This window comes from Anarhichas minor, unplaced genomic scaffold, assembly GCF_050575085.1.
Source record: "Anarhichas minor isolate MPS153535 unplaced genomic scaffold, ASM5057508v1 ptg000001l, whole genome shotgun sequence".
NCBI classification, from domain to species: domain Eukaryota; kingdom Metazoa; phylum Chordata; class Actinopteri; order Perciformes; family Anarhichadidae; genus Anarhichas; species Anarhichas minor.
The window spans coordinates 1,264,399-1,291,417 of NW_027466447.1; the positions used below are offsets into that span (position 1 = coordinate 1,264,399).

Consider the following 27,019-nt stretch of genomic DNA (forward strand, 5'->3'; position numbering starts at 1 on the left):
ACTCCCAGAATGCCATTGTGAACTGTAGCAACCTCGACATAGCTCAACCTAATTGTCCCTTGGTCGTTGTGTCAGGCGACATGGCGATTTACAGTAAATATCTGACAGCAAAGAACTCCTCCATAGCAGGCGGTATTCTGCTGGTTTTATACCTGCTGAAACGGAGAAGACGGACGGTCAAACGGGACGGGTAAGTGTTGCCTTGAAACGCAGAACACGCTGCTTTCAGGTGAGTTAGTGAAAGCTCTCTGGATGCTAAGTAGCAACTGCTAGCTCCCGTTCTGACAGCAGGTGACTGCGACCTGCCGCTGGGACAAGCTACACTTCATTCAGCTTCTTCTTCTCCGCAGCTCCCTCACTCATCTGACTAGCTCAAATACCAGTGCACCGTAACATAGCGTTATAATATGAATGTGAACGCTGTGTAAAACAATCACTAACACATTAACGTTACTGCATGAACACCATGAACGGCAGATTAGTGTAACTTTGATTAAGTTGGGTCTTTTTAATGTATTTGTTTGAGTATCTCTGATCACTCTAAAGGGGATTCTCGTTTGGAGAGAATAGAAAAGCCAAACTCTATTTTTAGAACTAGGACTTCACGAGGTAAAAGAGAAGCTGACCCTGAGCCTGTTGTGTAAATACTGTTTGTAACTACTATTGTAACTATTTGTATCAGCTTTTGTTCGGACTGTTGGGGTTCTGGTGGGCTGTCTCAAATAGGCCATTATTGTAGCTATTTGCTCATTTGTGTGGAGAGTTATGCAGCTGTACTTCAATCTGTCTGTGCGAATCAGCTTTGTAAAAGTATAAAAGACGGTCTAAATGCGTACTGAAAGTTGTAAATATGTAGATACATTTGTAAATGTTTACATGAACCTGTAAACGTGTGCATAGATATGAATGAAATATAAGTATTTTGCTGGAAATGCATATAGGTCATCAGTTGTGTGAGTGATTTGTCTGTACCGCTCACTAACATGTAACCTGTGTGATTTCATTGTTCTTTCCTTGCAGCAGAAAAGGAGGTTCAGATATAGTGTCGAACAATGAGGTATGTAAATGTTTCATGTGTGTCTGAAGCAGATAAAGTTTCCATAAAATGTGTCTTAAATTGTTTGCTGTAGTTGTATCACAGCCCACCTTTGTTCTGTCTCTTCATGCAGAAAGATGGCAGAAAAGACCGTGCAACAGTGGACAAGGCTTTCTTCCGCCGAATCTTCCAGATTCTGGGGATCATGGTACCTCAAGTTTTCTGCAAGGAGGTATGACATTGAACTCTCTTCTTAGTACAGGCTCCGGTCACTAGGACCTGACCTATAGGCCGGGGGCTTCACACCCACTGCTCCCAAGCTGACGGCCAGAAACAAACAAACAGAATCAGAAGGAAGGAGATGCAGGCAGAGGCCCACTGCTGCCCACTGCTACTCACTACTACACACTGCAATGGGTCATACGAGATCATTGATAATAAGGAGGGATTGTTTTCAGTCTAAACATTGTTTTATTGCAAAATCTAAAAAATAAGAACATTCATGTATGCAGGGGGACATTATGACTAGTTACGAGGGGTGGGTGAAGAAATCGATACAGCATAGTATCGCCATATTTTTCCCGAAGAACTGAAGAAGCTGATCTCTATGATTTCCTGTTTCAGCCTATACTCAGTAAAAAATATCCGACCTGAATATTGGCACTGATGCTTTCTAGGTGCTAGACTAATACGTGTACACTGTGAACAACAAATCAGCAAGAGAAGAGCTAGTAATCTTAGTAACGGTCACAGCTGTTGTTATACAGTACGGCACCGTAATAAGAAGATCCACTAGATGGCAGAAGGGACTGGAGGAATAAGACTAACAAATCTTTCTTTTGAAAAGTTGAAATCGAAAGCTTATTTTGATAGATTTTCTATTTCGGGTCAAAATCATGTCACCCCAAGTTGTGAGGGCATTAAACCAATGATCTGTTAAACTTTAAGAATCAAGACAATGGCCTATCCTTCAATGCTGAAAACACCTTTTTGGAATTAAAAATCTAAGTTGTGAACTTATTATTGAAAGTTGATTTGTGGAATCATTTTATTCCATAAAATCCGGATGTTTTTTCTCTGAAGTTAATAATTCAGCGTTTAACTGTTTACTGACAGTACATATTTTGACTGATTTAACAAGAGGAGCCTGAGAAGAGCTAAAAGGATTTTAAAAGACTAAACCCACCCATCCACAACCTGATTACCTGCTGCTGTCTGGAAAGAGATGCAGAAGAATCAGCTGTCCAACCTGCAGACTTCAGATCAGCTTCTTTCCTCAGGCTGTGAGACTCCTTAACTCATCCTCTACCCTCCATATATCATTTATTTTTCCTATGGAGCGTAATGGGACAACAATTTGAAATTTGTTGTGCAACCCTGCTGTGCAATAACAAACAAAAAAACTTTAACCGTAAAGCCGGCCCACCTAACTTGAGCCTGAACCAGAGTTGTTGCTAACTTCAAGGCTAACGCCCGTCACTGTAATCAGCTGAAAGCTGGCCAGACACTGGACCTTGGCTTGTGTCTTAGAGTTAATAAATACACTCTACACACACTTCACAGCTATAATGCTATTAGCAAAGTGGCTGCATGTGTCCACAAATATGCAATTCCGTATGTAACATTGTGTCTGCTGACTGTCCTGTACGGGTGAACTGGGGGCTTGTGCGTACAGTGCAGCTGGCAGTAAAGAATGGACCTGCTTGCGCATGGAGTTCTCATTGCAGTTGGAGGGCTTGATGGGCAATCCTGCCTGAAAGACTACGTGTGAGAGGAGATTTCACCGCACACACAAACAACGTGTCTTAATGAAGAAAACAGGAAATCATAGATATCGAAGCTTCTTCACTTGTTATGGCCATGAAACCGTGACTTGTATAACTGCAGTTACTGCCAAATCGCTTGATCCCTACATCCCTAATAGCAATTTTAATAGTTTATATAATAAAAGATTGATACTTGGCGCTCATGCATCCATACAATATTGCAAACACGTTATTGTAAAATATATTGTAAAAATCCCAAAACACATTGTATGCCTTCAATTTGAACCCACTCAGAAGTCAGAAAATGAAGGACATAAAGAGATGAAATTTAATTCAGATTTTAAGTTTTGATTCACAAATTGAGTCAGTAAAAATGAAGTCTTGCCTCGGGCAATATATTTGTTTCAACTCTTCAGTTGAAATAACAAACGATTGGGATACATTAATATCCGAGTACATTTGGAAAGGGACAAATAGAATGATGACATTTCAAACTCTTTGATTGGCGAGGACCAAGGTTAGAAGTTGCACTTTACTGCCTACAGAACTATTAAATATCAGCCAACTGAAGACCTAATTTTGTTGTTGTTCTGATTATCAAGCAAGATGGAATCAAGAATATGTCCAGGGCCCATTCAGCCACGGTTAGGCGATAAATAATTTAAATTATTAGATTAAAGACTTGATGGAAACGGGTAACGCATTCATTAACCTATCCCTGAAAACATGGTTAAATATTCTCACTAAAAGTTTAGAGAGATGAATATTCCCAAATGGTGCTCCCTTGACTTTACCCCAAACAAATTGGTGGTGAGATATAAGCTATGGGCTAGTCGGGGCCTTTCCTCATACTTCACCTTTTTAAATTGCGGGATGTTGGTTAAATAATAGTGACGTTTTATTTATTTCTTCAGGTGTGCTGTCACAAAAACAGTTAAAAACCACCTATTGAAAGTTTATATTAGGAAGAGGAAAACTCTAAAGGGGACTACGTCTACATAAAAGCCAGTATTTACGTTTGGTCTTGTCCAAGTAGATTTTAGCGTAAGATTTAGACAGAATTAGTGCTTATTTTTCAGACAGAAAATACTTTTAATTGGGGTTAATTCATTTTTTAAATACTGAATGAGTGTATTTGCCAGAAAAGCCATTACAAAGAAATGGCTTCAACCAGACACCCCATCTATAAGAACGGTATGATATCATTCATGAAATCTTTATAATGGAAAGAATCCTCTTCTCCATTGAGCTTCAGGAAAATCGATTTGAATACATTTGGAAGAAGTGAAGCATGAACATCTCCTTGAAATGCCTTAGTCAGCATTAGTCATTCTGACTGGTTGTACAGACAGCAGAGTCCTTTAGCACAGATACATCAGCTCCATAACCCGAGGTCACAGGCTCCTCTGGCTTCATTGTGTCTTATCCGAACACCTCAGTAGATATGAAGGGTAGGATGATAAAGGACCTAATGATCTGCAGTATTTTACAGCCTCTCCCAACTCTCCACTACAGACTGGCTACCTTATCCTTATTGCTGCCATGTTGGTGACCAGGACCTACTGTGACGTATGGATGATCCAGAACGGCACCATGATCGAAAGGTCAGAATGGCTTTGTGCTTCCATTATTGTTTAAAGCTTAACATCCAGATTTTACAATTCATGACCATAAACGTATTTTAGAGGTTTAAGTCACCATATAGCAGCCATGACAACCATATCAGTCCTTAATGTTAAATATATCCACATCTGACTGACCTATATACATACATATACCTATACATAGAACTATATACATACATATACCTATACATAGAACTATATACATACATATACCTATACATAGAACTATATACATACATATACCTATACATAGAACTATATACATACATATACCTATACATAGAACTATATACATACCTATACATACCTATACATACATACATACATACATACATACATATACATAGAAATATATACATATCTATACATAGAACTATATACATACCTATACATAGAACTATATACATAACTATACATAGAACTATATACATACAGTGCAGCCTTGGACAACAAGTGTTTTGCTCTTGATATATTTCTAAGATGAAAAGAGACAGTTTTCGTTATATTGGTGATGTGGTTTTGGAAATGTAGTAGTTAGTAGCTTAAGCAATGAAAGCTCTGGGGTTACATGTCACCTGCTTTATATAGTTGGCTGTCTCTGCCAAGTGGTCTTTATCTACATGGTTCATATTTCAGTCAAGGATGTAAAAAGGATACATAGAGATATTACAGATACAGATTTTTTTCCAGTTATTGCCAAATACCAATAATCTGACAACTTCATTCTTCACCCTTATCAATTGATTTTTGTAAAGCATGACAATGATCTTATCATTGTCCTTTGCCTATGCAAGTTTTAAGTCATAGTATCAAGCCTTTAAAAAGCCAATGCAGTGAAAACTATTTCTCTTATGTGGGATTGTAATGAAAATGGGGGGGGGGGTCAATCATGCATCTGTGTGATTCTTTGCAGGAAGTGATGACTTTGTTTTGATTCTCCACAGCGGTATTATAAGCAGAGACATCAGTCTGTTCAAGAAGCACTTTTATTCCTACATATCAGTCATACCAGCGGTAACTGTCCATCAGGGTTTCATAGATGTGAACAGCAAGCCTTCTAACACTAACACTGCCCTTTAACAGCCTGCTCAGTAATGGTGCTTTGTCATCACTTACTGTCTGAGGTCCACATACTTCTTCCAAGCCATAACACTGACCACTGTGTTTCATCAGCTGGTAAAATGAGTAGTGTTTAGAGCTTACATTAACTTAAAAACATTTGCACATGGAATTCCATTCAATTTATGTGTTTCTATTTTTTCTGAAATTGATATTTCTGTAATTAGAAATGAATTTGCAATTTTAATTAATACTGCTGATATTAGTGAGAACCCTATTTCAGGAATGATGTTGTTCCTGTATCTAATTAGATAATGAAACGCTGCAGAACAATGTAAAATACCAGTTCATATCTAACTTCTATAGATTAGTAATGGGAGAAAGCGTCCATGTGGCGACTGTGGCTAAGTGGATAGCAGGGCCGTCTTTCAATCAGAGGATCGGCGGTTCAATCCCCGGCTCCGGCTCTGCTAGTCGCATGTCGATGTGTCCTTGAGCAAGACACTTAACCCCAAAATTGCTCCCGTAGTTGTGCCTACGGTGTAGAAATGTGATAGAATCTGAATTGTAAGTCGCTTTGGATAAAAGCGTCTGCTAAATGACTGTAATGTAATGTAATGTCCATTACAAATGCCTTCCTGGTGGTATTAAAAATGTTACATGGCATGCTAACTTTTATCAGCTGGAAAACCACAAACTTGAATCGATACTGCTGACATATCCATATGAATAAGCAATACAGGTATATTATATAATAATGTCACTATTTAATTGAAAATGCATAAAGCAGCAAAGTTGTCTTAAAAGCATCCTAAAGGTAAACTGCGTGTTACTCCAATGGCACTAACAAGATCTGTTTGAGGGATTTAACAATTCAACTGAAAGAATTTTAACACCTTATCTCAAAGAATTTGGAGTTTAAATATGTCAATAAAACAAAAATTACATATATAATTAAGACAAACCCAATGACAAATTTATTCTTTTCACCATATCATTATCACAGCTGCCAATATACAATAGACTATGAACATACAGCTACAGTCATACTGTATCAGATTTAACAGTAGTTTTTAGGCTTCACATGAAAGGATTTGAAGGCACACTTGTGAATGGCTCCACGGCTGTCCAATATTTGTCCAAAAAGTCAGCGTGCAACATAAAGAAACAACATGGGCGTACATCATTTGAATGGTATTCCTGAGTTTATCTGTCAGGACTCCACTGTTACTCTCTATTAAGCAAGCTGCATTGGTTCCAAAGGAAACGGAAGTTTATCAATATTATATTATTATTATTAAATATATTATTCTGTTTGTCCCACTGACTCTTTAGAAATGTTTGCTCATCTGTGCGTGTTGTGGTTTGCAGTGCAATTATCGGTCGCTCGCCAAAAGATTTCAAGGCCTGCTTGTTCAGCGTTATCAAATTCATGCCACTTGTAAGTGTGTTTTTTTTTGTTAACTTTTAAAAAGAAATTGTCACACTTTGTATGCTCTGTCACAAGTGTGATCTTATTGCTCTCTACGCTTTCTATGATTCTGTAGTGCAGTGTCAGTCCGTACTCCTGCACATAGTTTGGGGCAGTTAAATCTTCTGAAGAGTGTACAGAGGAGACCTGATGTGAAAAACTCTGACATTTCTGTTTTCTACTGTGTAATTACTAATTCTGTGGTGATGGTTAATTATTTTCATTTAATCATTTAATGCACTTAAAGTACAATTTAGCATGGTTATTATTTTTGATCTGACATGAGCAGTCTATTACTGTATTGCAAATGTACTTTTGTACCCCTCAATGTTAAATGATAAGGCTGGCTATATTCTATTTTTTTTTTTAATCGTCAAAAAAAAGTGTTTGTGGTCATGCTGAACATGTCAGTGTAGCTCATTGATGTGTGTTTAGTGGAGCTCTATGGCTGAGAGGAAAATGCACACTTATGTGACATCAGGGGAGTATCCAAGAATCACACAAATGCAGTGAAGTTCACACATGACCAGCAGTTTGTAAATCAGGTTCAACAATTTCTATAGAAATATGTATCAGCATATGTATGCTGATACATATTTGGATGCATCAGCATCCAAATATGTTTTTGATGGAAATTTCTATTCTTTTGAAATCCATATTTATAGATTTCTATTGCATTTATTTAAAACGAGGAATATTTGTGAGCATCAGCAGTAAATTCGTCAATATTTTTGTAGAGAATCATTTCTATACAAATCACAAAATACATTTGTGAATCCTTCTGTGTGCATTCATCTGACCGCATATATTCACCGTTGGTTTGTTGACCATTAGAAAAACATAGATTATCTCCAGCCTAATTCTTTCAATTGAGTTTGTCTTGCTCTTGTAAAATCCGACTAAATATTTAGCTTTTGCATGTTTTCTTCATTCCCTGTCCTATGCTCAGGGTTTACAATCCTTATAGTATTCATGCTGTCACTTGCACAGCAGTACTGAAGCAAAGAGCCGTTAGTGAGAGATGGATGTTTGTTAAGTGTGACTCGGTCATTTCAGATAGCCTTGGTGAACAACCTCCTGAAGTTTGGTCTGTACGAGCTGAAGCTGAGGTTCCGTGAGAGGCTCACTAAGAACTTGTATGACCAGTACCTGCAGTAAGTACCACAGCAATACTACAGCTGCTTTCCCATCATATGCCATCTTCTGATAATCATTTCATCCTTGCTGTCATTTATCCAATGAAGCAATAGTAGGTGTACCTTGCACGGCAGCTGTATTCTCACACAAATCCATTTAGTTAAAAAAAAATAGTAAATCAAAATAGTAATGCGTTTGTGTGAAACACAGTGTGTTTCACACAAACGCATTACTATGTTCGAAGCGGACCAATCAGCATCCTCTTAGGAGGAGTTACAGGCGTGCTTTATGTGTGTGTGACGACACAGAGTCTGTTAAGTGCTGTAGTAGCATCACTTATATCCGACCTGGAAAGTATTTCTTCATTAAATAAGTGCAAAAACCCTATGGAAGGCTTGTCGATGGAACAGATGTTGGGCTTGGAGTTTGATTGACAGATGGTTCATCCCATGGCTGTTCAGATGGTCCTGTGTAACAAACCATCAGGCACATTAATAGTAGGTCTCCCCACATGACTGGTGTAAGTACTTCATGGGGACACCAGGGATGTATACAGTTGATTTATTCACACTTGTGAAGTCATCAGGGCCTGTTTCAAAAAGCATATTTATCTATCTCTGAGATGGGAAACTCTGAGTTTTCGGTTCCAGAACAGCTGATCAGAATTTGTTCGGGCAACTCTGAGTTTAACTCTGAGTTAAGCTTTTGCATGGTGAATGAAAAAAGCCATCTTCAATGGAGCTGCGATACAATGATTCACCATGGCAACATGTAAATAACAGGCAGAGCCTCCATTTCAATCCGATGGAATTAGAGATGATATGCCAGTAAATGAAAACTTTGCAGATTTATTTAAAAAAAGAGCCAGAGTCAGACCAGAGAAAACTGTCAATAAGTTAACGCATTACAGTTTCATTCAGTGTCATCCATTACCTTATTATTTACCAGACTTTCATATCCTTAATAGATGATAAAGTGGTTGTATCTGATTGTATAATAGGCTATAACCTACATTACATTTTATTATATTTGATCTGATTGGAACAAAACACAGGGGTCAGCAATTTTAAGATGAAATATATATTTGAAGACATTAGAGACATGATGGTACGATAACAGTCTGACTCGGTAATAATGTGTTGGGTGATTTAAGGGTTCAAATACAGTGGATTTTAAATGTTGGACATATATCTGGATCTTGGCTGAACAGCATCCACTGGTTTTATTTCAGCTACTTCAACAAATGTAATATATTTAAACAGTCACTTGCAAAAAGAAGTACAAGCAGAGGTTTTATTCTGAGTTCAGGGTGTACTTGATGTATTTGAATGTGAGGGCAAAAAAATGCAATTCATAAAAATGACACATAGCAGTCAAAGCAGTAACTTTAGTTATAAACATATATCCAGTGGATATAGTAGAATAACAATGATAAAAGCAGTATGCACTTTGATACGCTCTGATTTAATGAGGAAACAAAGCAGCTCAGGTTGTTTTAAGAAAACCTGTATTAGGTAAGGTTCACAAAGTCAATTGCTATGGCAACTGAGCCAGAGTTTAAGCTGCCTCCCTCTCTGGATTTGAAAACCCTCATTTCAAGGTTCACGTTTCTTGTCTTTAACCTTTGGGTCTCATTGCCTTGGAACGCCCCCAGACCTTCAGAATGGAGCTGGTCTGTTGCAGGGTTTCCCCTGTTTCTCAAAATGGGTTTCCTGACTCTCTGGGAAGTAGCCAGTCAATTACAAGTGAATTGTTATTGCCTTTTCTTTCTAGTTTTTATGTCATTTGAGTGGCCCTCGCCCATGTCGTTTCATGCCAGGCCAAAACTTAACAACATATAATAGATGTAAATGAAATGCACAAAGAAAGGGAAGGTTGGTATAATGAATAACAGAAAAGACAGATTAAAGAGAAAACGTCTATGTATGTGTAGGGTTACGGTTTGGGTAAAGTCACAGTAATGATATAAAAAAAAAAAAAATGATTTTTACGGATAATGCAGAACCAAAGGTCAGAAGGTGAGTTTTGACAGAAAACTTTAAGCCATTAACAACATCTGTTGAGGTTAGCACATTAAACTCTCGGTGACTTTGCACCTTCGGCGCTCGTCATCCAGACACCAGTAAATAAAGTTCACTCAGTTTCTTTTTTCCTCACCATGTAAACATTTCAATCCAGAAGCCAAAGCCTGACTGTTTCACAGTCGACTGAAATGTAGCTGCACATTGCAACATAAGGACCTATTCTATGGAGGGGTCATTCTATAACAACTTTGATCTCCATGTTTTTGACGTACACTGTTAAGTCACAAGGAGACAGTGTGCTGTTGTGTGTCCTGGTTTTGTGAGTCTTCACCATGTGTTCTGGCTCTTCAGAGGTTTCACCTACTACAAAATGGGAAACCTGGACAACCGGATAGCCAATGCAGACCAGCTACTGACACAGGATGTGGAGAAATTCTGCAACAGTGTGGTAGACCTCTACTCTAACCTCAGCAAGGTACCACATTTTGTTGGCTTTCAAATGAATAATGTTCAAAAATCTTCTGACATATATTTAAATTATTGGAGTGGAGTGCTGTGTGAGTCTTTGTTATAGAATGATACGAACTTAAGTGGCATCACCGCTCAAGCTCTCTGTGCCAGGCAGATTACCCTTTCTTTATGACGGACTACTTCATCACATATGATGTGTACACTGCAGGCCCAATGTACCCCAGGCATGCAAATGTTATTGCGTTAAAAATGTTAGTGACCTTTATCCATCTCACCTTACTGCCTGCCAAGCAACCCCAAATCTTTAAGTTCCAGAAACCATAGACTCTAGCATCCGTGTCTCCTGCTGCCTGGGAAAAAGCAATGCTAGGTTAGCCAAGCAGTTTTTGCCGGTACAAGGTTACGTGCTAATATCGAAGAGCTCCAAGTGTCCTGCTTTATTGTCACATAATTGATATTATGAGCAATATATACCAGCTGAGTTTGACAAAGAGCATCATTTGTAAATCTGTCTGTCCTATGTGTGTCCTTCAGCCTCTGTTGGATATCGGTCTGTACATCTTTAAGCTGACAAGTGCCATCGGTGCTCAGGTAAGGTTATCTCCTGCATGATCTATTGAGTCTATGGGAATGATACCATGCTCCTAAGATGCTCTCAAGAAAATGGTGGAATTTGAAAGGTTTGATAACCACATTGTAATAAGGTTGTAAAGGAGCTCAAACAGGCTAAAGTAACATTTGTCATAAATAACAATAACATTTAATAATTTTATTCATTCTACAAAAACTGACCGACTTTTATGAGATCAAATTATTCTTATTGTTATTCTTAATTTAGAGTATTGACACTCTAAATTGTTATGCTTCCATACTGACCTTTAGGAGTGAACAACTCCAAAGGACATGTGATTTCTTTTCTTTCTTTTTTTTTTTTTTTTTCTTAATAGTTCATGGGCAAAGAATGTATATGGAATGGACACGGTATTCATCGAACCTCAATATTTTTTCAATACATTTTGACTTTGGAGATTTTGAAATAAAAAAAAGAACCTGTGCAGCATTCAAACATTGATTTAGAATTGGAACGTTAACATGATTGAAGCTTTGAACCATACAGTACAGCCCTAATACAGTTATGAAATAAATTACCCTTGGCTGAAAGTCCATGTTGGATGTCATCACTTGCACCCTCATTTCTTGGACATATCCAACCTATGGATGTTTGTCCAATAATTGCGGCGATTCTCTCGTCTTGGAATGACATATCAGATGGTCCTTGCCCTCATCCACCTGTTGTCTACCCTTTTTTCTGATCTCTTATTCTTTTTTTGGCATAAACTTTACTCTCAAACCATTTCTTTTTATACCTGAGCCACAGTCTGTATCTGACACACAACAGTCACTGCCTCGGTTATATAACTATATACATTCAAAACAGATTTGATTTCAATTTGTCAAATTTCAGACATATTAGGATCTATCGATGCCTTAAAGTTGTTCATCAATGCTGTGATTCTCTCACACATGAACTACTGTCTTACCAGCTGGCCACAGACAGGTGGGCCACATTCAAATCAGTAGAAAAGTCAACTTCACATCATTGTAAAATCTTTCTTCTGTAAACACGATGACATTTTCAGATATTTTACTTGTGTTTAGAATCTCTGTCATCGACTTGCCAGGAGCTGCAGATGAAAGTTAGCCTGTATGGCTTCATCTCGTATGCCCCAGAGACAACTAAAATAAATACAACAAATCAAAAAACAGCAGAACTAATGGTGTAAGCAAACGGTAATAATGATAATAAAAGTTTTACGAGCTGTTGCTACAGTCCGGATGTCTGGATTTTCAGAACAGGTATGCAGAGACTAGGAGACGGTAAAGGGATCAGCGGATTGCCAAAATATCGCTGAACTTCAATAAACTGTGCCGATCCTACAAGAACTGTAAAAGCTATATGTAAAAATAAGCTGCTAAACAGGAAGTGACTTTGTTGTGTCCACCACCCTCCCCCACCTAGGGCCCAGCCATCATGATGACCTACCTACTGGTCTCAGGACTCTTCCTGACCAGACTGAGAAGGCCCATAGGCAAGATGACGGTCACCGAGCAGCGGTACGAGGGAGAGTACCGCTTCGTCAACTCTCGCCTCATTACCAATAGGTAAACACAGCATCAACTGCTCAAAAGCTATTACTGCACAGCTGTTTACCGTAACACTGCATTGATGTTTTTCTTTCCCTATAGTGAGGAGATTGCTTTCTACAATGGGAACACCAGGGAAAAGCAGACCATTTATGCCACATTCAAGAAACTGGTGGGTAACAGTTTAGCAGTTAGAATATTCTCTGTACATCACTGCAGCAACTGAGAAGTTAAACCACTGGAAAACAAAGGATTTCCAGAGGGTGTGAGGTCACTCCTTTAATTTTACTGCAGCAGCAGCAGTGCTTTGTTGTCATTTGGTATCAACCAGAGGCCTGTACTACGCAGCAAGTTCAACATACCCAGGATGTCTTTTTGTTATCTGACCTCACAAACCATAACAACTGCAATCATGCTAAACTTTCACCCAACGATGGTTATAAACTGAGTAACTCGACCCAGCTATGAGCACATTCACATAAATGACTGTTTGCAGCATATTACCAATCACAAACATTTCTACTGTCAGCAAATGAAGAGCAAACCTTTAGGCTACTACGAGGAAGTTGTAAACAAAGTCCTAATCCAAGCTAAAAGCATCTAGAGTACAATTGATCGGACTATAAAGGTAAGGCAATGCCTTCTCCGACATGTCGCACTGGCAACAAAAGTTTCAAGAAGCTGACACAGTTAAGTGAAAATATGATAAGAGAGAGAACACCATGTAAGCATGGCTATCTACCCCGGTGAGAAGTACAGTACCGTTGTAACCCTAAATCCTGCTTCATACTACAGGCCTTAGGTCTATGACTAGCTGGTAAAGTCCTCTGCCTTTGAACCATTTCATCAACAACATTTCATGTTTTTATCAACTTAGATATACAGCTGAAAACATGATGTTGCCTAGTGGAATAAAACCTGTACAACAGTAGCTCTGGCTGCACAGGTTGCAAGAGGAAAGAGACCAGCGGTGTGTTTACAGAGAAACATCACACAACTTGTTTCTGAAATGTATTTCTACACAGGTGCTAGTATCGCTGTGTTTTCTGAACTTCAGAACATATTTGTGTTTTGTCTTCCAGGTGGACCACTTGCATAACTTTATCTTCTTTCGCGTCTCTATGGGATTTGTGGACAGCATAATTGCCAAGTGTAAGTAGATATGTCTCTTTAATTCACAATATTTAGGTCGTATCCCTAATATTTATTAATGTTCCTTGCTGTATCCGATGTGATTGGTAACAACAATAATAATAATTCATATTAAGTATTAGGACAAAATTATGAGCAAACAAAAACGAATATATAAATACATTAAAAGAAATAAACATATTAGTTTAATGTATTTTCTGCAACTGGATTGGATTTTTCTGTGATATTTAAATGTGTGTTATGTATACCCAATTAATATTTCCATTTATTGACTATGAATAAATCGCTTCACTTTAGTAAGGCTCCTGTGGTGTTAAATATAGAACATGTTAGAAATATAACATTTTATGTATTTGCACTGTTTAAATATCATGAATGCAGAGGCGTTGAAATAATCTGGTCCATTTATCATGCTGACTATGAAAACGTAATCCTTAACTACAGGTAGTAAACACAAGACATGTCTCTGTTTCAGTGTTTTAAAAGGACATCAAACATTATTATTGTCAACTAATTATTGTCATATTCAACATCCTTGTCTCAGGCCACATGACAGGAATTTGGTAGAATTTGTGTATAAGCAATAGAATGTATTTGAGAACCATATTTATACAATTAGGCCCACTCAAAAACATAATTGTGTGTCTTTATTCTCTGTTTCTTATATGTCCACATGCTGTTCCTGTGCAGACTTGGCCACTGTAGTAGGTTACCTGGTGGTTAGCCGGCCATTCCTCAGCCCGTCACACTCTCGACACCTGCACAGCACACACTCTGAGCTGCTTGAGGTCAGAGAAATCACTCTCTCTCACACACACACACACACACACACACACACACACACACACGTGTGGTAAAACAAAACTTGAAAATAGAATCATTTAAAAGGGTCAAAAACTGGAATGCTTTCCAAAAAAAGATTATTCTAAGACATCAGTTTTGACTTTGAATGGAATTGATGGACGTCTGGCCTTGCATGTCGATGCTTGTCCAACAATACAGTGCACACAACTGCATAGACACAGCAATGACGTCATTTTGACAATAATAAACATCTTATTACAATAATGCCATCGTAAAATAAAGAAACAAAAGTGGCTCCCTGGTAGAAAAACCCATATAAAGCTTTGGAGATGCTTTGCAGTGATGTGTTGGGGCTCTGAGGTTTAATGGGATGGGACCTGTTTTGCCTGTAGGACTACTACCAGAGTGGGAGGATGCTCCTGAGACTGTCCCAGGCCCTGGGCAGGATAGTACTGGCTGGCCGAGACATGACCCGTCTCTCAGGGTGAGTGTTCCACAATAGCACAGAAAAGATGAATATAAAATCATAAAAAGTTGAAACTGATCTATAAAAAGCTCATTGGTCCATCTATCTGAATGTCTTATAAAACTGAGTAGCCATTTCGATAGGATGAGCTTTGCTCTGCTCTTTCTGCTGTCTGTCATACGGATCACTCTTTAGATTTCACTGTTAAAGCTCTGTTCATTCTTCATTTGTTTAGCCTCTTCATTCATTCAGTTCAAAGTAAAGAGTTTAGTTTTCAGTGCAGCTTGCATTCTGAACTCTTGAGTTATGTTGTGTGTGAATTATCGTCTTGACCAGTTCAGTTTCAAATGAAATCTACTGAAGGCTATATCTCTCTGAAGCAGAGGGAGCTTTCTTTACTGCCTTAACTGGCAGAATATAGAAGTCTTTACTCTTGGTTCCTAGCGATCTGGACCCCACCTGGGATCCAGGTCATGTCGGGTCCAAATCATTTTCAGTCTGCAACAAAGGTCCCATGGCTAGAATCAATGAAATCTACCGACCTCCAGTGCCGAAGTTGCCAGTTGTGGTGTTCTGCAGTGAGAATGGGGCTTGTAACCAGTCCTGTTGCTCTCATACCATCGTCATGGTGTTGATTCCTAACAGTCTGGTAGCACAGTGGAAGTCAATTTCCAAGGACCGAGCTGGACTCTGTACTGTCATACGCTGTACTGCCCACTTTCCTGGTAACGTCTCCATACTCTGCTGACCACACTTCCACCGAGCTACCACCCGAACCCCTTCACCATCTTCTCTTTCTTTTGTCCGACACATTTTTCTATTCATTCCTGTCTCTTGCTGTGAAAGTGGACAAGATGGCTGTCAAGTTGAAATGAGGATTTATCTGCATTTCACTACAAAAAAACTAAATAAAGTTGCAGCAGGCTGGAGGGAGATTGCCTGAAAGTATCCTCCTTGCTGTCAGCTCCATTAAACATAACAATATTAAATGTGATTTCTGTAAAAAGAAATGTTAAAAGAGTGTTGAAAGATAGCAGGTACGACTTACCAATCTTTGACGTGGTTACTTCTTCAGTCTGATCTTGATTGAACAGCTGATAGGTGGTTTGTTTACATGACTTAATGGGACACTTGTTAGGACAGGGTGTCCAAGTTCTCTGCCATCATTAAAGTTGTTGAGTTATTCCTCGTCGGCTTGAATCGCCTCCACCCCTGGTGCCTTTTCACTCCATCTCATTGCACGTTTGAGTTTACCAGGTCTGTGCAGCCTCCCCGTCTACTCACCAGCAGGTTGACAGCTCTGCTCCACACGAGTGTCCACGACATACAGAGGCAGATCTGATGATGCATCCACTAAGTTGATTTAAACTTTGGCCGAGGGTGTTTTGTTGTTACAGAAGTCAACAACAAAGCCCCATTGGGATTCCCATCTGGCAGGGTTTCTCCCTTGTTGGCCATCTCAGCGTTAAGGTCCCCCAGCAGAGCTATAGAGCTATATCTAGTTGATACTGATCCCGCACCAGCTCAACTTCGGCGACATTAAAACCACAGAGAGCATTAAGGACGGAAGGATTTATTCCATCTCCCTCGCTAATTACAAACACACAAAGTATTTTTGTCTGCTTGTGTGAGGTAAATGCATTCACAAATGAAATTTAATGGGGTTTTTTAAGGCAAGCTGCAATAATAATGCAGCCATTTGTACATTTCCAAGTGAATTTCACGCTTCAGAGAAGCCAGCTGTTCCATCAAAATATAAGCAGCTCTGTAAGGAGAGTGCAGCAGCTACAGCCTGTGCACATTAGCCTTAGAATGGAAATACTACAATCTAGGAAGGAAACAATGAAATATTACACTTTCTTCCAAATGAGACAGAGCTGGGATCTGTTCTGATGAATTCAAGTATTTGTGTATTTTTTGATCATGCCCATCTATGTCCTCCACAGATTTACATGTCGTATCACTGAACTGATGAAAGTCTTAAAGGAGCTGAATGCTGGCAAATATGAACGCACCATGGTGTCCCAGCAGGAGAAGGGTACACAACCAAACGTGACAGAAATGAGTTCTCATCTCAGATAACCGGAGCTATGCAGACAAACCATTGAACACATTTTTTGGTTTATTTCATTCACTTTAGAATCCGACACTTCAGAGAAACTGGTACTGGTGCCTGGGAGTGGTCAGATTATCAACAGAGATAACCTCATCAAGTAGGTCTCTTACTCTGCTGTTGGCATATTTTTTTTTTTAGTTTTTTTTCAAGAGCTCCGGTTTAAAGCAACATTTTATTTATTTATCTTGCAGATTTGACCATGCACCCCTAGCAACACCCAACGGAGACGTTTTGATCAGAGACCTCACATTTGAGGTAAAAGCTCATCCTTCATTGATAATCTCATCCAGACAGGCGAACTGTGATTGACTGGATGAACAAATGAATTAAGTTGTTGAAAATAAACCACATTTGATTTTGTTGTATTGTATTCCAACATCTCAGTGTTTGTGTGTCCTCTGTAGGTGAGGTCTGGCACCAATGTTCTTGTGTGTGGACCCAACGGCTGTGGAAAGAGTTCTCTGTTCAGAGTGCTCGGAGAGGTGAGAAACCTTCTGCTTAACTGGGGCCTCTTGGGAAGCACACTTCATGGATTTGGTCTGTAAAATATTGTACATTATGTTCTGCATGTGTGGCATAAAAAAATCAATCATATATGTCTTTTTGAAAGCTGTGGCCTCTGTTTGGAGGACAACTGACCAAACCTGAGAGAGGGAAGCTCTTCTATGTTCCACAGGTAAATGAGTGTTTCCTGTTTTCTTCCAGCTCGGACTTTTGGCAGCTACTTGGTACTTGGTGTACTGTTTTTATAAATGATATACACATAATGTCTATATTATATATTGATATTACAAATATAAACAAACACTATATAATTGAACTATAGAAAAATATGAAATATTTACTGAACTGCAGCCAATAACACATTTATGGTCTTTTATATTGGCTAATAATTACATTGACACCCATATGGCTCATAGAAAATGCATATATTCATAAACATATTGTTTACGTGGCAGTCTACAAAATATACAAAATGTATATCAACAATCAAACACTGGTGCAAAGATTAAAACAAGTGAAATGGTATACATGAAAATGTAGGAGTAGAACATCTCACAGTAACGTTTAAACATGCTCCGTTCAATGACTCGGACTAAATAAAAACAAACTACAATTTTTAATTTGTAATAATTTATTCCAAACTGTTGTGTTTGTCCAGAGACCTTACATGACTCTGGGTTCTCTGAGGGACCAAGTCATTTACCCCGACACCTATGAAGACCAGCAAAGGAAAGGCATCTCTGACCATGTGAGACACGACACATTCCCACACACTCATTGTCTGTGTGTGTTTGTAATTACTTACATCATCTCGTCTGTGTGTCCAGGTATTGAAAGAGTATCTCGACAACGTCCAGCTGGGTCACATCCTGGACAGGGAGGGTAGCTGGGACTCGGTCCAGGACTGGATGGATGTCCTCAGTGGAGGAGAGAAGCAGAGGATGGCTGTAAGGACTCACTAGTTGTACAGGAAACATGACAGATTGATTTACATTACTAAAAACACGAGACAGACCATGCATCCATTTTCTAAAGTGATTATCCTGCTCAGCCAGGTTGGTGTGGGCCTCTCCCTGCTCATACTCACACCTACCATGTATCATGTCAAAGTAGCTTGTTGTTAGTCATTTCTTTCAAAGAAGACCTGTCCCAGTGAAAGTAGGCAACTGTAGAACACTTGAAGAGCACTGTGCACCATCATTTCATCTGATGGTCAAAAGTCTCAATACTTGTGGCTGGTGGTGCAAAGGATCATAAAAGTCACGTTTCGGATCGTATCACGGATCAGATCAGCACAGAAGCAAAAAAGGGAGCAAGTATAACTTTTAGAGATCCGGATCACGATTTTGCCGCTGATACAATGTCAGATACAGATCTTTGTTGTTGGACTATAGCAGCTGGTCTACAATGCTCCAGAATTTTTATTTTGTCACCAGTCCAAAAAATAATTTCAACCGCTCTGAAGTCGGTAAACCATCAAAAATTAAAAATGTTATAATTTTACTTTGTTAAAGTAATATTTTCTTCATAAAGACACAATTCAAATGATATGGAAATTAAAGATTGTATTTTTATGGATTAAAACAAAGTTTTAATGATGTATTATAATCTGCTTAGAGCTACTGTAAACAGATCATAATTCATCTTTAATATCTATTTAAGTCCTTCAAACAACTGGATTTATTCAAGTTTCTCACTAACACTACATTTTACAGATTACATGTGAACACATCATGGTAACTTTGTAACTTGCCTTCGCCCAATACTCATTTTCACTGAACAGAGCCTGAACCTAGTTACTAGCTCTCATTATGTCAATTTAAACACAGATTATTTGTTTGTAATGTTATTAACATTATAATAGATCGGCGACTAGAAAAACGTGAATGATGTCATGATCGTATATTTATCTGAATATCGACCGATAACGATCGTCAGTAAAACTGTATTTCACACTGTGCTGGTTACTGTTAAACTGTGTATTATGAACCACGAGGCGGATCAGCAGTGGTCCGTTACACCACTACTTCTGGCCTATCATCGGGTTTAAGAAGACTCTCTGGGCCCTTTGATCGGTCAGCACAGAGAAATACTGGGCTTGATGTGGAGGCTGTATACATGGCATTCTTTTACTTTCCATTTAGTAGTGTCTTTGTTGGTAGCTAGTAATGAGTGTCTGTGTCTCTTTATGTATGTAGATGGCCAGGCTGTTCTACCACAAGCCCCAGTTTGCCATTCTGGACGAGTGCACCAGTGCAGTGAGTGTAGATGTGGAGGACTTCATCTACAGCCACTGCAGGACGGTACGACCCAACAACACATCATGCACACAAATGCAGTACTTCTGTGTTTGTATACATGTTTTTATTTCAGATAACTTCCCTATTACCTAATGTTGTTTTTACTTCCCGGTGCTCTGTTAGCCAATACACAAACCAAAGCTAAATGCCTCTGGCAGCTCCAGACAATAGGCAGATTTCTGTTAATATCCTTGTTGGGAACGTAGAGGAGCGTGTTTGGGTTATCAGCATCTAAGAAACTAAATCATTGACATCAATAGAATTATTAATGTCAGTAACAATTATTAATGATTATTAATAATAACGGGGCACCACCCTGCGAACAGGGACCAATAACCAAACAATAAAACTAAGTCTCATAATTAGCGTTCACTCATAATGTCAACAGTCTGAGTACTATTACACATTCAGAGTGAAAGTGAAGGTTTGAGTTCGAGCACAGGCCACTACATCCAGTTATTATTACACACATATGCACAAGTAATCACAGACGACTGCTCTTTAAAATATAACAGAGTTTATTAAATAAAATAATAAATGATCAAATCAAGTAATATCAAAATCAACAAACACTATCATACAATTATATGTCTAATACCTAAAGTCAAATGAATAAAGTGGGGTAAGGATATGTATATAGATATATGTACATGTGTGTGTGGGAACAAAGGGGGGAGGGCCTACTCAAACAGTGATGGTACGTAACCTAAAAAGGGGCGTGTGAGCCTACAAGCAAAGATGGCGGAGTCTAGAGACCTCCGACAAAATGGCTGAGAGGGGGCCACATGTAACCACGTGGGACGGCGCACCATGTGGGTGGGGACAATAGATTACGCGACCACGAGTCTGAGAGGTTCAACAAAAATCAGTGAATCTAACTATGTGTGTGCAGGTTAGTAGGGAGAGAGAGAGAGAGAGCGAGCGAGAGAGGAAGATCTCTGAGCGCGGTGCTCGGAGCTGCAGTGAGAATGTGAGAAACAGCTGATCACTCGCAAACTCTGCGGTCGGATTCTGAACCGACCGGTCAGGCTTGTACGGTGATAGTTGCGGTTCTCAATCTCACTCAGAGCCGATTTAAAGAAGAGAGAATAAAACCAAACAAAATAAAACAATCCCCAAACAAAGCAGATCTTTATCACTGCGGTGAGATGCGAGTATTGCTCTCGTATCACCCCGAAACTCGGTTGGCGAGACGAGGCTCCGCCACCGTGGTTTTGGTCTTTGAAGTGATAAAATCACAACCTCCACATCCACTAGCAGCGACGGATCTAATGCAAACAGTTACAGCAGGAAATACACAACATAACGGGACTCCGTGGTCCGCGATGCTTGCGCAATAACACGTTATAACACGACAGTAACTTAACGTAACAAGATACAGGAATAACAACGACATAACGAATAGGCTAAATTAAGCTAATGCTATGCTACGCTAAGCTAGGCCCAGATACCAGTAACTCTTACTTGTAGAAGCTTCGTTCGGTTGGGTCCGTTTCCCGTGGTGGGGATCACTCGGTCCTCGAGTAGCCGCTGGCTCTCGGTGGCGCGGCCTCGGGGCTGGCTGGCGCAGACTCGGCCTCCTCGCTGCAGAGAGGGGCTTTTTAACTTCGGCTGAGGGACGAGGTTTGGGTCGTCCTTCCCGGAAATCTTCGGCGAGGAAAGATTGTTACCTTCTGCCGGCGGTGTGTACACAAAAAGGGTGGGAGAACGGGGCATAGGAGTTATCCGTTATCGCACTACAGGATCCAAAACTCAAAATAAAACACAGTCTGTTCGACCAGCGAATGTTACATGTGACCTGATAGGACTTGATGAGGCCGCGGTTCCTCGTGGATCTTCTTGTCCCCTGGACGAGTCCGGAGTGAAGAGAGCCTTGTGGATCTCCTTACACCAGCGGTGTCTGGACGGAAGAGGAAGAATTCTAGCTGTGCTCAGGCTTATAAACCAGGTGGCACAACCAGTGGGGGGCCCTTTCTTGGCCAATGAGGGACCAGCATCAGGTTTCTGCTGGAGCTGGGGGGTGTGGTCATCCGGCATGAGGTTTCTTGCAGACTCCAGGTCAGGCGTTTTGGTGAAAGGAAGGAACATGGCTGCTCCTTTGTTTGAAAAGCACGTGTGAAGGTCTCAGCCAGCCAGGAGAGCAGGGTCAGATCCCAACATCCTATTTGAAAACCCCTCCATAGGGATGGCTAGCACTATAACTCCACTACTCTTATCAGTACTCCTTATCTGATTGGTTCTTAAATGATAATCTTATCAGTTCTTTTGCATTACTAAAGAAATTATTTAGTAATTACTAAGTAAGTTTAAAAGGGCAGATAACATGAGAGCTTATGCAGCGATTCTGCAGGCTTTAATAATGTAGCGCTGGTGCTAGTTTATCACTTTATTATTGAGAGGAATAATTGACATTGACATGTGATCAGACAGTCTCTTCAAATATATTATTATTAAAAGGTGATCTGTGCAACTTTTTTATTCAGGAAGTTTGTATCAACCAAGTAGCCCTTCTTACTACCGAGTACCCTTGAAGTAGCTCTCGGTTTCAAAAAGGTTGGTGACCCCTGCTTTAGGGGAATTAATTGGCAGAAATGGAATATGAAATGCAAAACTATATTTTCATTAGTGCATAATGACCTGAAACTAAGAATCATAATGTTTTATTTAGCTTAAAAATAAAGTTTCTACGGCAGCCCAGAACGGACAAACACTAATGAACACTGGCTCTAGAGAGAGCCGTAACCTTAAGGTAGTGACGGCTAAGGAAACTCTGTATTAAACGGCCCGGTGCTAAATGATTAAAGATCGGACGTTGATAAGCACCGACATTACTCTCACTGTCGGGCTGAGCTCCTTCAACTACGCGCACACACACACCCACACACACAGAGAGCAGAGAGACGGAGGTGAAGTGAACCAGGTGAAGTGACGATTACTCCAGTCGACGGCAGTTGCGATCGTTACTGTTACTGCAATAAAACATTAACTAGTATAAAGTCAACACTTTATCAATACATCTGTTCAACAAGCATGACATGTAAACAAAAGTGAAACCTAATTTAATCGGCGGCTGTCATCCACCGCCGCTACATTTACACAAACACAGCATCTCTTTTTACCAACGGGCTGAAACAGAAGCTGTCTAACACGAACTAACTGATAAACAGTTAGAGACAATGTCTCAAAGTAGAGAGAAGGACAGTAAGAGGACAGGGGGACAGAGGACAGGAGGAATGACTGATACTATCTAATGTCTGTGTTCTTCATTATTTATTATCTTTTATAAACTTCACTCAGGGATGTTTAATTTTATTGACGTTTTAGATATTTTTTTCCGGTGACTTCCCAGTATTTATGACTGCATGTAGTGATTTAATATAACATAGCTGTTGTTACTAGAAAGAATATTTAGTTCTATCTCAATTCTAAATAACTTCTTATCCTGTATTTTATTTGTTTTTAAAATACTTTATATGATTTAAAAGCAATCATTTAGTCATGAAAAAGATATATGATAGAGTATTGATCCTTGCACTAATATAATCCAAAATAAATTGGTCATCTAGTGGGGAGCTTTCAGATGGCAAGCAACTGCTTGCCATCTGAAAGCTCCCCACTAGATGTCAGTGTTCCTTTAATAGTACATGTAGTCCCGTTGCTGGTTTCTGTTCTAAACAGCATTCAGAACTCGCCCCTCCCCTCTTCAGTGTCAGGAGAGAGAGCTACAGAGAGAACTCGGAGGAATTAAAGCAGCCAATAAACACGGTCAACAATGTAACAAACAAGACATTTATAATATCTTCCAAAAAGCTACATTGTTTACAGAGCAAAGAAACACCAAAACTATAAACACAAAACTTCTTAATTATCCGTTAATAAGGGTCTGCTGTCGGTCAAAAACAAAAATCTAAATTGGTTTCTTTGATCCACAGGTGGGCATCAGCCTGTTCACAGTGTCCCACAGAAAGTCTCTGTGGAAGCACCACGAGGTACGTTTTCACCTTTACATCACTGCAGTCTGACAAACGTTTCCTTCTCTCAGCAGATTTAGCTCTTTCACTATTTCCTCTCATACAGCATATTAATCAGACATTAATACTTGTTAGCTTACAACAGGGCTGCCCATTCAATGATATTATGGGCTATTATTATGACCAAGCGTTTCACTGTATGGTATAATTGTGTATGTGACAAACCAAGTTTCTGTTATTTATGTAAGTAGGACGTCTGAAGAGATGCTTTAGCTCGTTTGTACTTGCTGCTGATGTCTCGTGTCTCTCTGACTGACTTTGTGTGTTTAATTCTGTCATGAAGTATTACCTCCACATGGACGGGAGAGGAAGCTACGAGTTCAAGCCCATCACAGAGGAGACGGTGGAGTTCGGCTCATAACTGGAATGTACTGCTCTGATGAAACCAGTCCACTAATTATTTGCACTCGAGATAGAGGTTATAGAAAATCATTTTTGATCATGTTTCCTTTATGTTTTCTGTTATTTAAATCATCACTTTAGTCTAACTATCAATTTGTTCTGTGCAATTATTAAAAAAAATAACCATGTTCCTATATTGCCAACTTCTAAGTTGTGTTTTACACACGCAAGGCCTGTTTCAGTGAAGGTGGAAATGTGCTCCATTGTTTTAATCATCTCTGCACATCACATCAGTAGCAGAGATTAGCTTGTAGCGATAGGCTGGATACCACAGTGGTCTTTGAGGAAACCTGTCCCCCAGTGAACTGTGTCCTGCACAGAATAATATGAACGTTTGTATTCACAACGTCATGCTCCTGGCTGTCTTGTTGGTTCTCATTAAAGATATACTCTCCACAGCAGTGGAGGCTGGGAATGATTTCAGGCCTTAAAATAACAAAGGAAACTGTTGATTATCTGGTTACATCAAGCTATTGTCATGTGGTTACAGCATAGTTATGAGGATAAAGAGTGGTTAAAAAAAACGTTATATATAACGATATATATATATATAACAATATAGGCGTACTTCCTACTTCCTGTCATTTTCACTCTGTTCATTTCTGGCTCATTTTCTCGAGGACAAATGTTGATAAAAGCCTCGTAGATATCCCTTGGAGTAAGGACAACTGTTATCCTGACATAATCCTCACATGATGAAGGGCCGACCACATACAAGTCCCAGGTACAAGACAAATAGGTTTTCAGAGGCAACTCCAGACCCAGCTGGTTTGCAGGTTTTGTGCTTGCGCATTAACGTGGCAGACTCTCGAGCATCCTGGTGGAACTCTTTTCTGTCTGACTGAGAGGGAACACGATCACATCACTCAGGCATTCAGAAGTGTTGAAAATATGAACTCACCAGTTGGAAGAGACCATGAGAAAAACCAATGTGCCACTGTGCTCATGTGCTGGAGTGAACCTGTATATTCCCACAGTTGCTGGTGACAGACTGGTGCTAGTCAGACCTCCGTCACTAGTGGCAGCACTCGGCTCCAGTGATTTTGCATTTTTAACATTCCACCTTTAACACATTTTTTTAAATGACTAATTGTTGTGCGGTTGCCCTTGATGACTGATATGTCGTATGACGCCCGGAGAGGCCTGCATTGAAATGGTGACACTTTTGAAACAAAATTAATTAATTTTAGTTGAATCTCTGCAACAGGGATTTGCGAGCAGAGGGCATTTTGCATAGAGTTTAACTTTGATACATTTTGTGATTTTTGCTCCGTTGACCAAGCTGTTGTGGAAGTGCTGACCTTTGTGGGACTGGAGTTATGCCAGAGCATACAACAAGTAGGAAGCTGCCGCACTGAGCATGTTGCCTCATCCAGCTTTCTTTGACGTTGCTCCATAATAGAGAGACAGCATGGGTCTGCAGTCAGTCCATTCAAAGTGCTCCCCGAAATCAACTGTGTGAGAACAGTTTATGTAGCAGTGCTGCTCTCTGGTCTGACTGAGCTTTAATGCACAAAGTCGTAGGCAGACTAAAGATTATGATTTAATGAATGACCATGGCTAGAAAGCTCTAATGAGGGAACATTTCTGAGTTTATTTTCAATTCTAACATTAATGGAATGATTCAGTGTTTTTGCTTTTTTCCCCACTATGTTCTCGTAGATAACAGCTGTAAGACTAATGGTTGGGATATACTAGCTGTTGCCAGGTTGACCTGTAATTCAAACACAAGGCTGTCCTAAAGGAAACGGAACACAAGGGAATCTGATTGGCTGTTGAGTTCACGTGCTTATTGTCCAACCATGAATGATATTCCCTGGTCACTCAGCTGGGTTCAAGTTATTTTCAACTGATTTGTTGATTACACGCGAAATTACAGATCAAACGGCAAATATTCATAGTTATTAGTTATTTTCTTCTAATCTTGTTAATAAGCTTTTTTCATTCAGTTAAAATTCAATTTATATTTCTTGGGAGTTGGGATTCAAATGTATGTTAATGTTATTTCTGTTAACTGATTGTACACGAGCTCTGTGAAGCAGAGGACTGGCTCTAAAGTGTAATGATGACTTTTGTCGATTGATCACTTGGACATTAATATGCAGACTAGATCCTTCCCCAGCCCCTCTGCCGTCACTCAACACCTCTGTTTTCTGACTGATGAGAAATGTAAAGAAGTGAAGAAGCAGCCTCAGCATGGTTTTGTATGGATAATAATGCTGTAATGATCTCACTCTAAATAAAACAAGCTGTTGGAGTAATGGAAAAAGATCTTTCTTCTTTTGGCGTGAGAGGTGAGTGAGTGTGAGACAACAAGCTGAAGAGATAAAGTGAGTCAATGATCGATTGAAGTGTTGTAATCCAGATAAGGCCTCTGTGTGTCAAAGGTGTGCTCTCCTGTAACATCACACAAACAGCTAGGACTGTATATCAAACAGTAATAATTACTCTGTGAAATATCCGACCATTGAAGTGATTAAGTGTTAATGAAGGTGTGCTTTGTCAGAGCT

At 39.5% G+C, this 27,019-nt stretch overlaps 1 protein-coding gene across 4 annotated transcripts; it reads left to right on the top strand.

The window, feature by feature from the left end:
* Positions 1-10: 10 nt before the first annotated feature.
* On the top strand, positions 11-26,778 carry abcd3a (ATP-binding cassette, sub-family D (ALD), member 3a). Of its 4 annotated transcripts, none has more exons than XM_076085234.1 (23): positions 11-190; positions 1,021-1,057; positions 1,170-1,268; positions 4,318-4,406; positions 5,372-5,441; positions 8,014-8,111; positions 10,470-10,593; positions 11,124-11,180; positions 12,610-12,752; positions 12,837-12,906; positions 13,817-13,886; positions 14,577-14,674; positions 15,083-15,174; positions 17,103-17,194; positions 17,297-17,369; positions 17,464-17,527; positions 17,677-17,754; positions 17,883-17,948; positions 18,435-18,524; positions 18,604-18,723; positions 19,975-20,079; positions 24,009-24,065; positions 24,391-26,778. In XM_076085234.1, the coding sequence occupies exons 1-23, from the start codon at positions 81-83 to the stop codon at positions 24,466-24,468; spliced, it is 1,980 nt and encodes a 659-aa protein (XP_075941349.1). In that variant the 5' UTR covers positions 11-80; the 3' UTR covers positions 24,469-26,778. The 4 variants fall into 4 exon arrangements, with proteins under 4 accessions (XP_075941349.1, XP_075941012.1, XP_075941751.1 ...); XM_076084897.1 differs by lacking the exon at positions 5,372-5,441 and adding an exon at positions 6,858-6,927; XM_076085636.1 differs by lacking the exon at positions 5,372-5,441 and adding an exon at positions 6,858-6,927 and having other exon boundaries at positions 1,024-1,057.
* Positions 26,779-27,019: the final 241 nt, after the last annotated feature.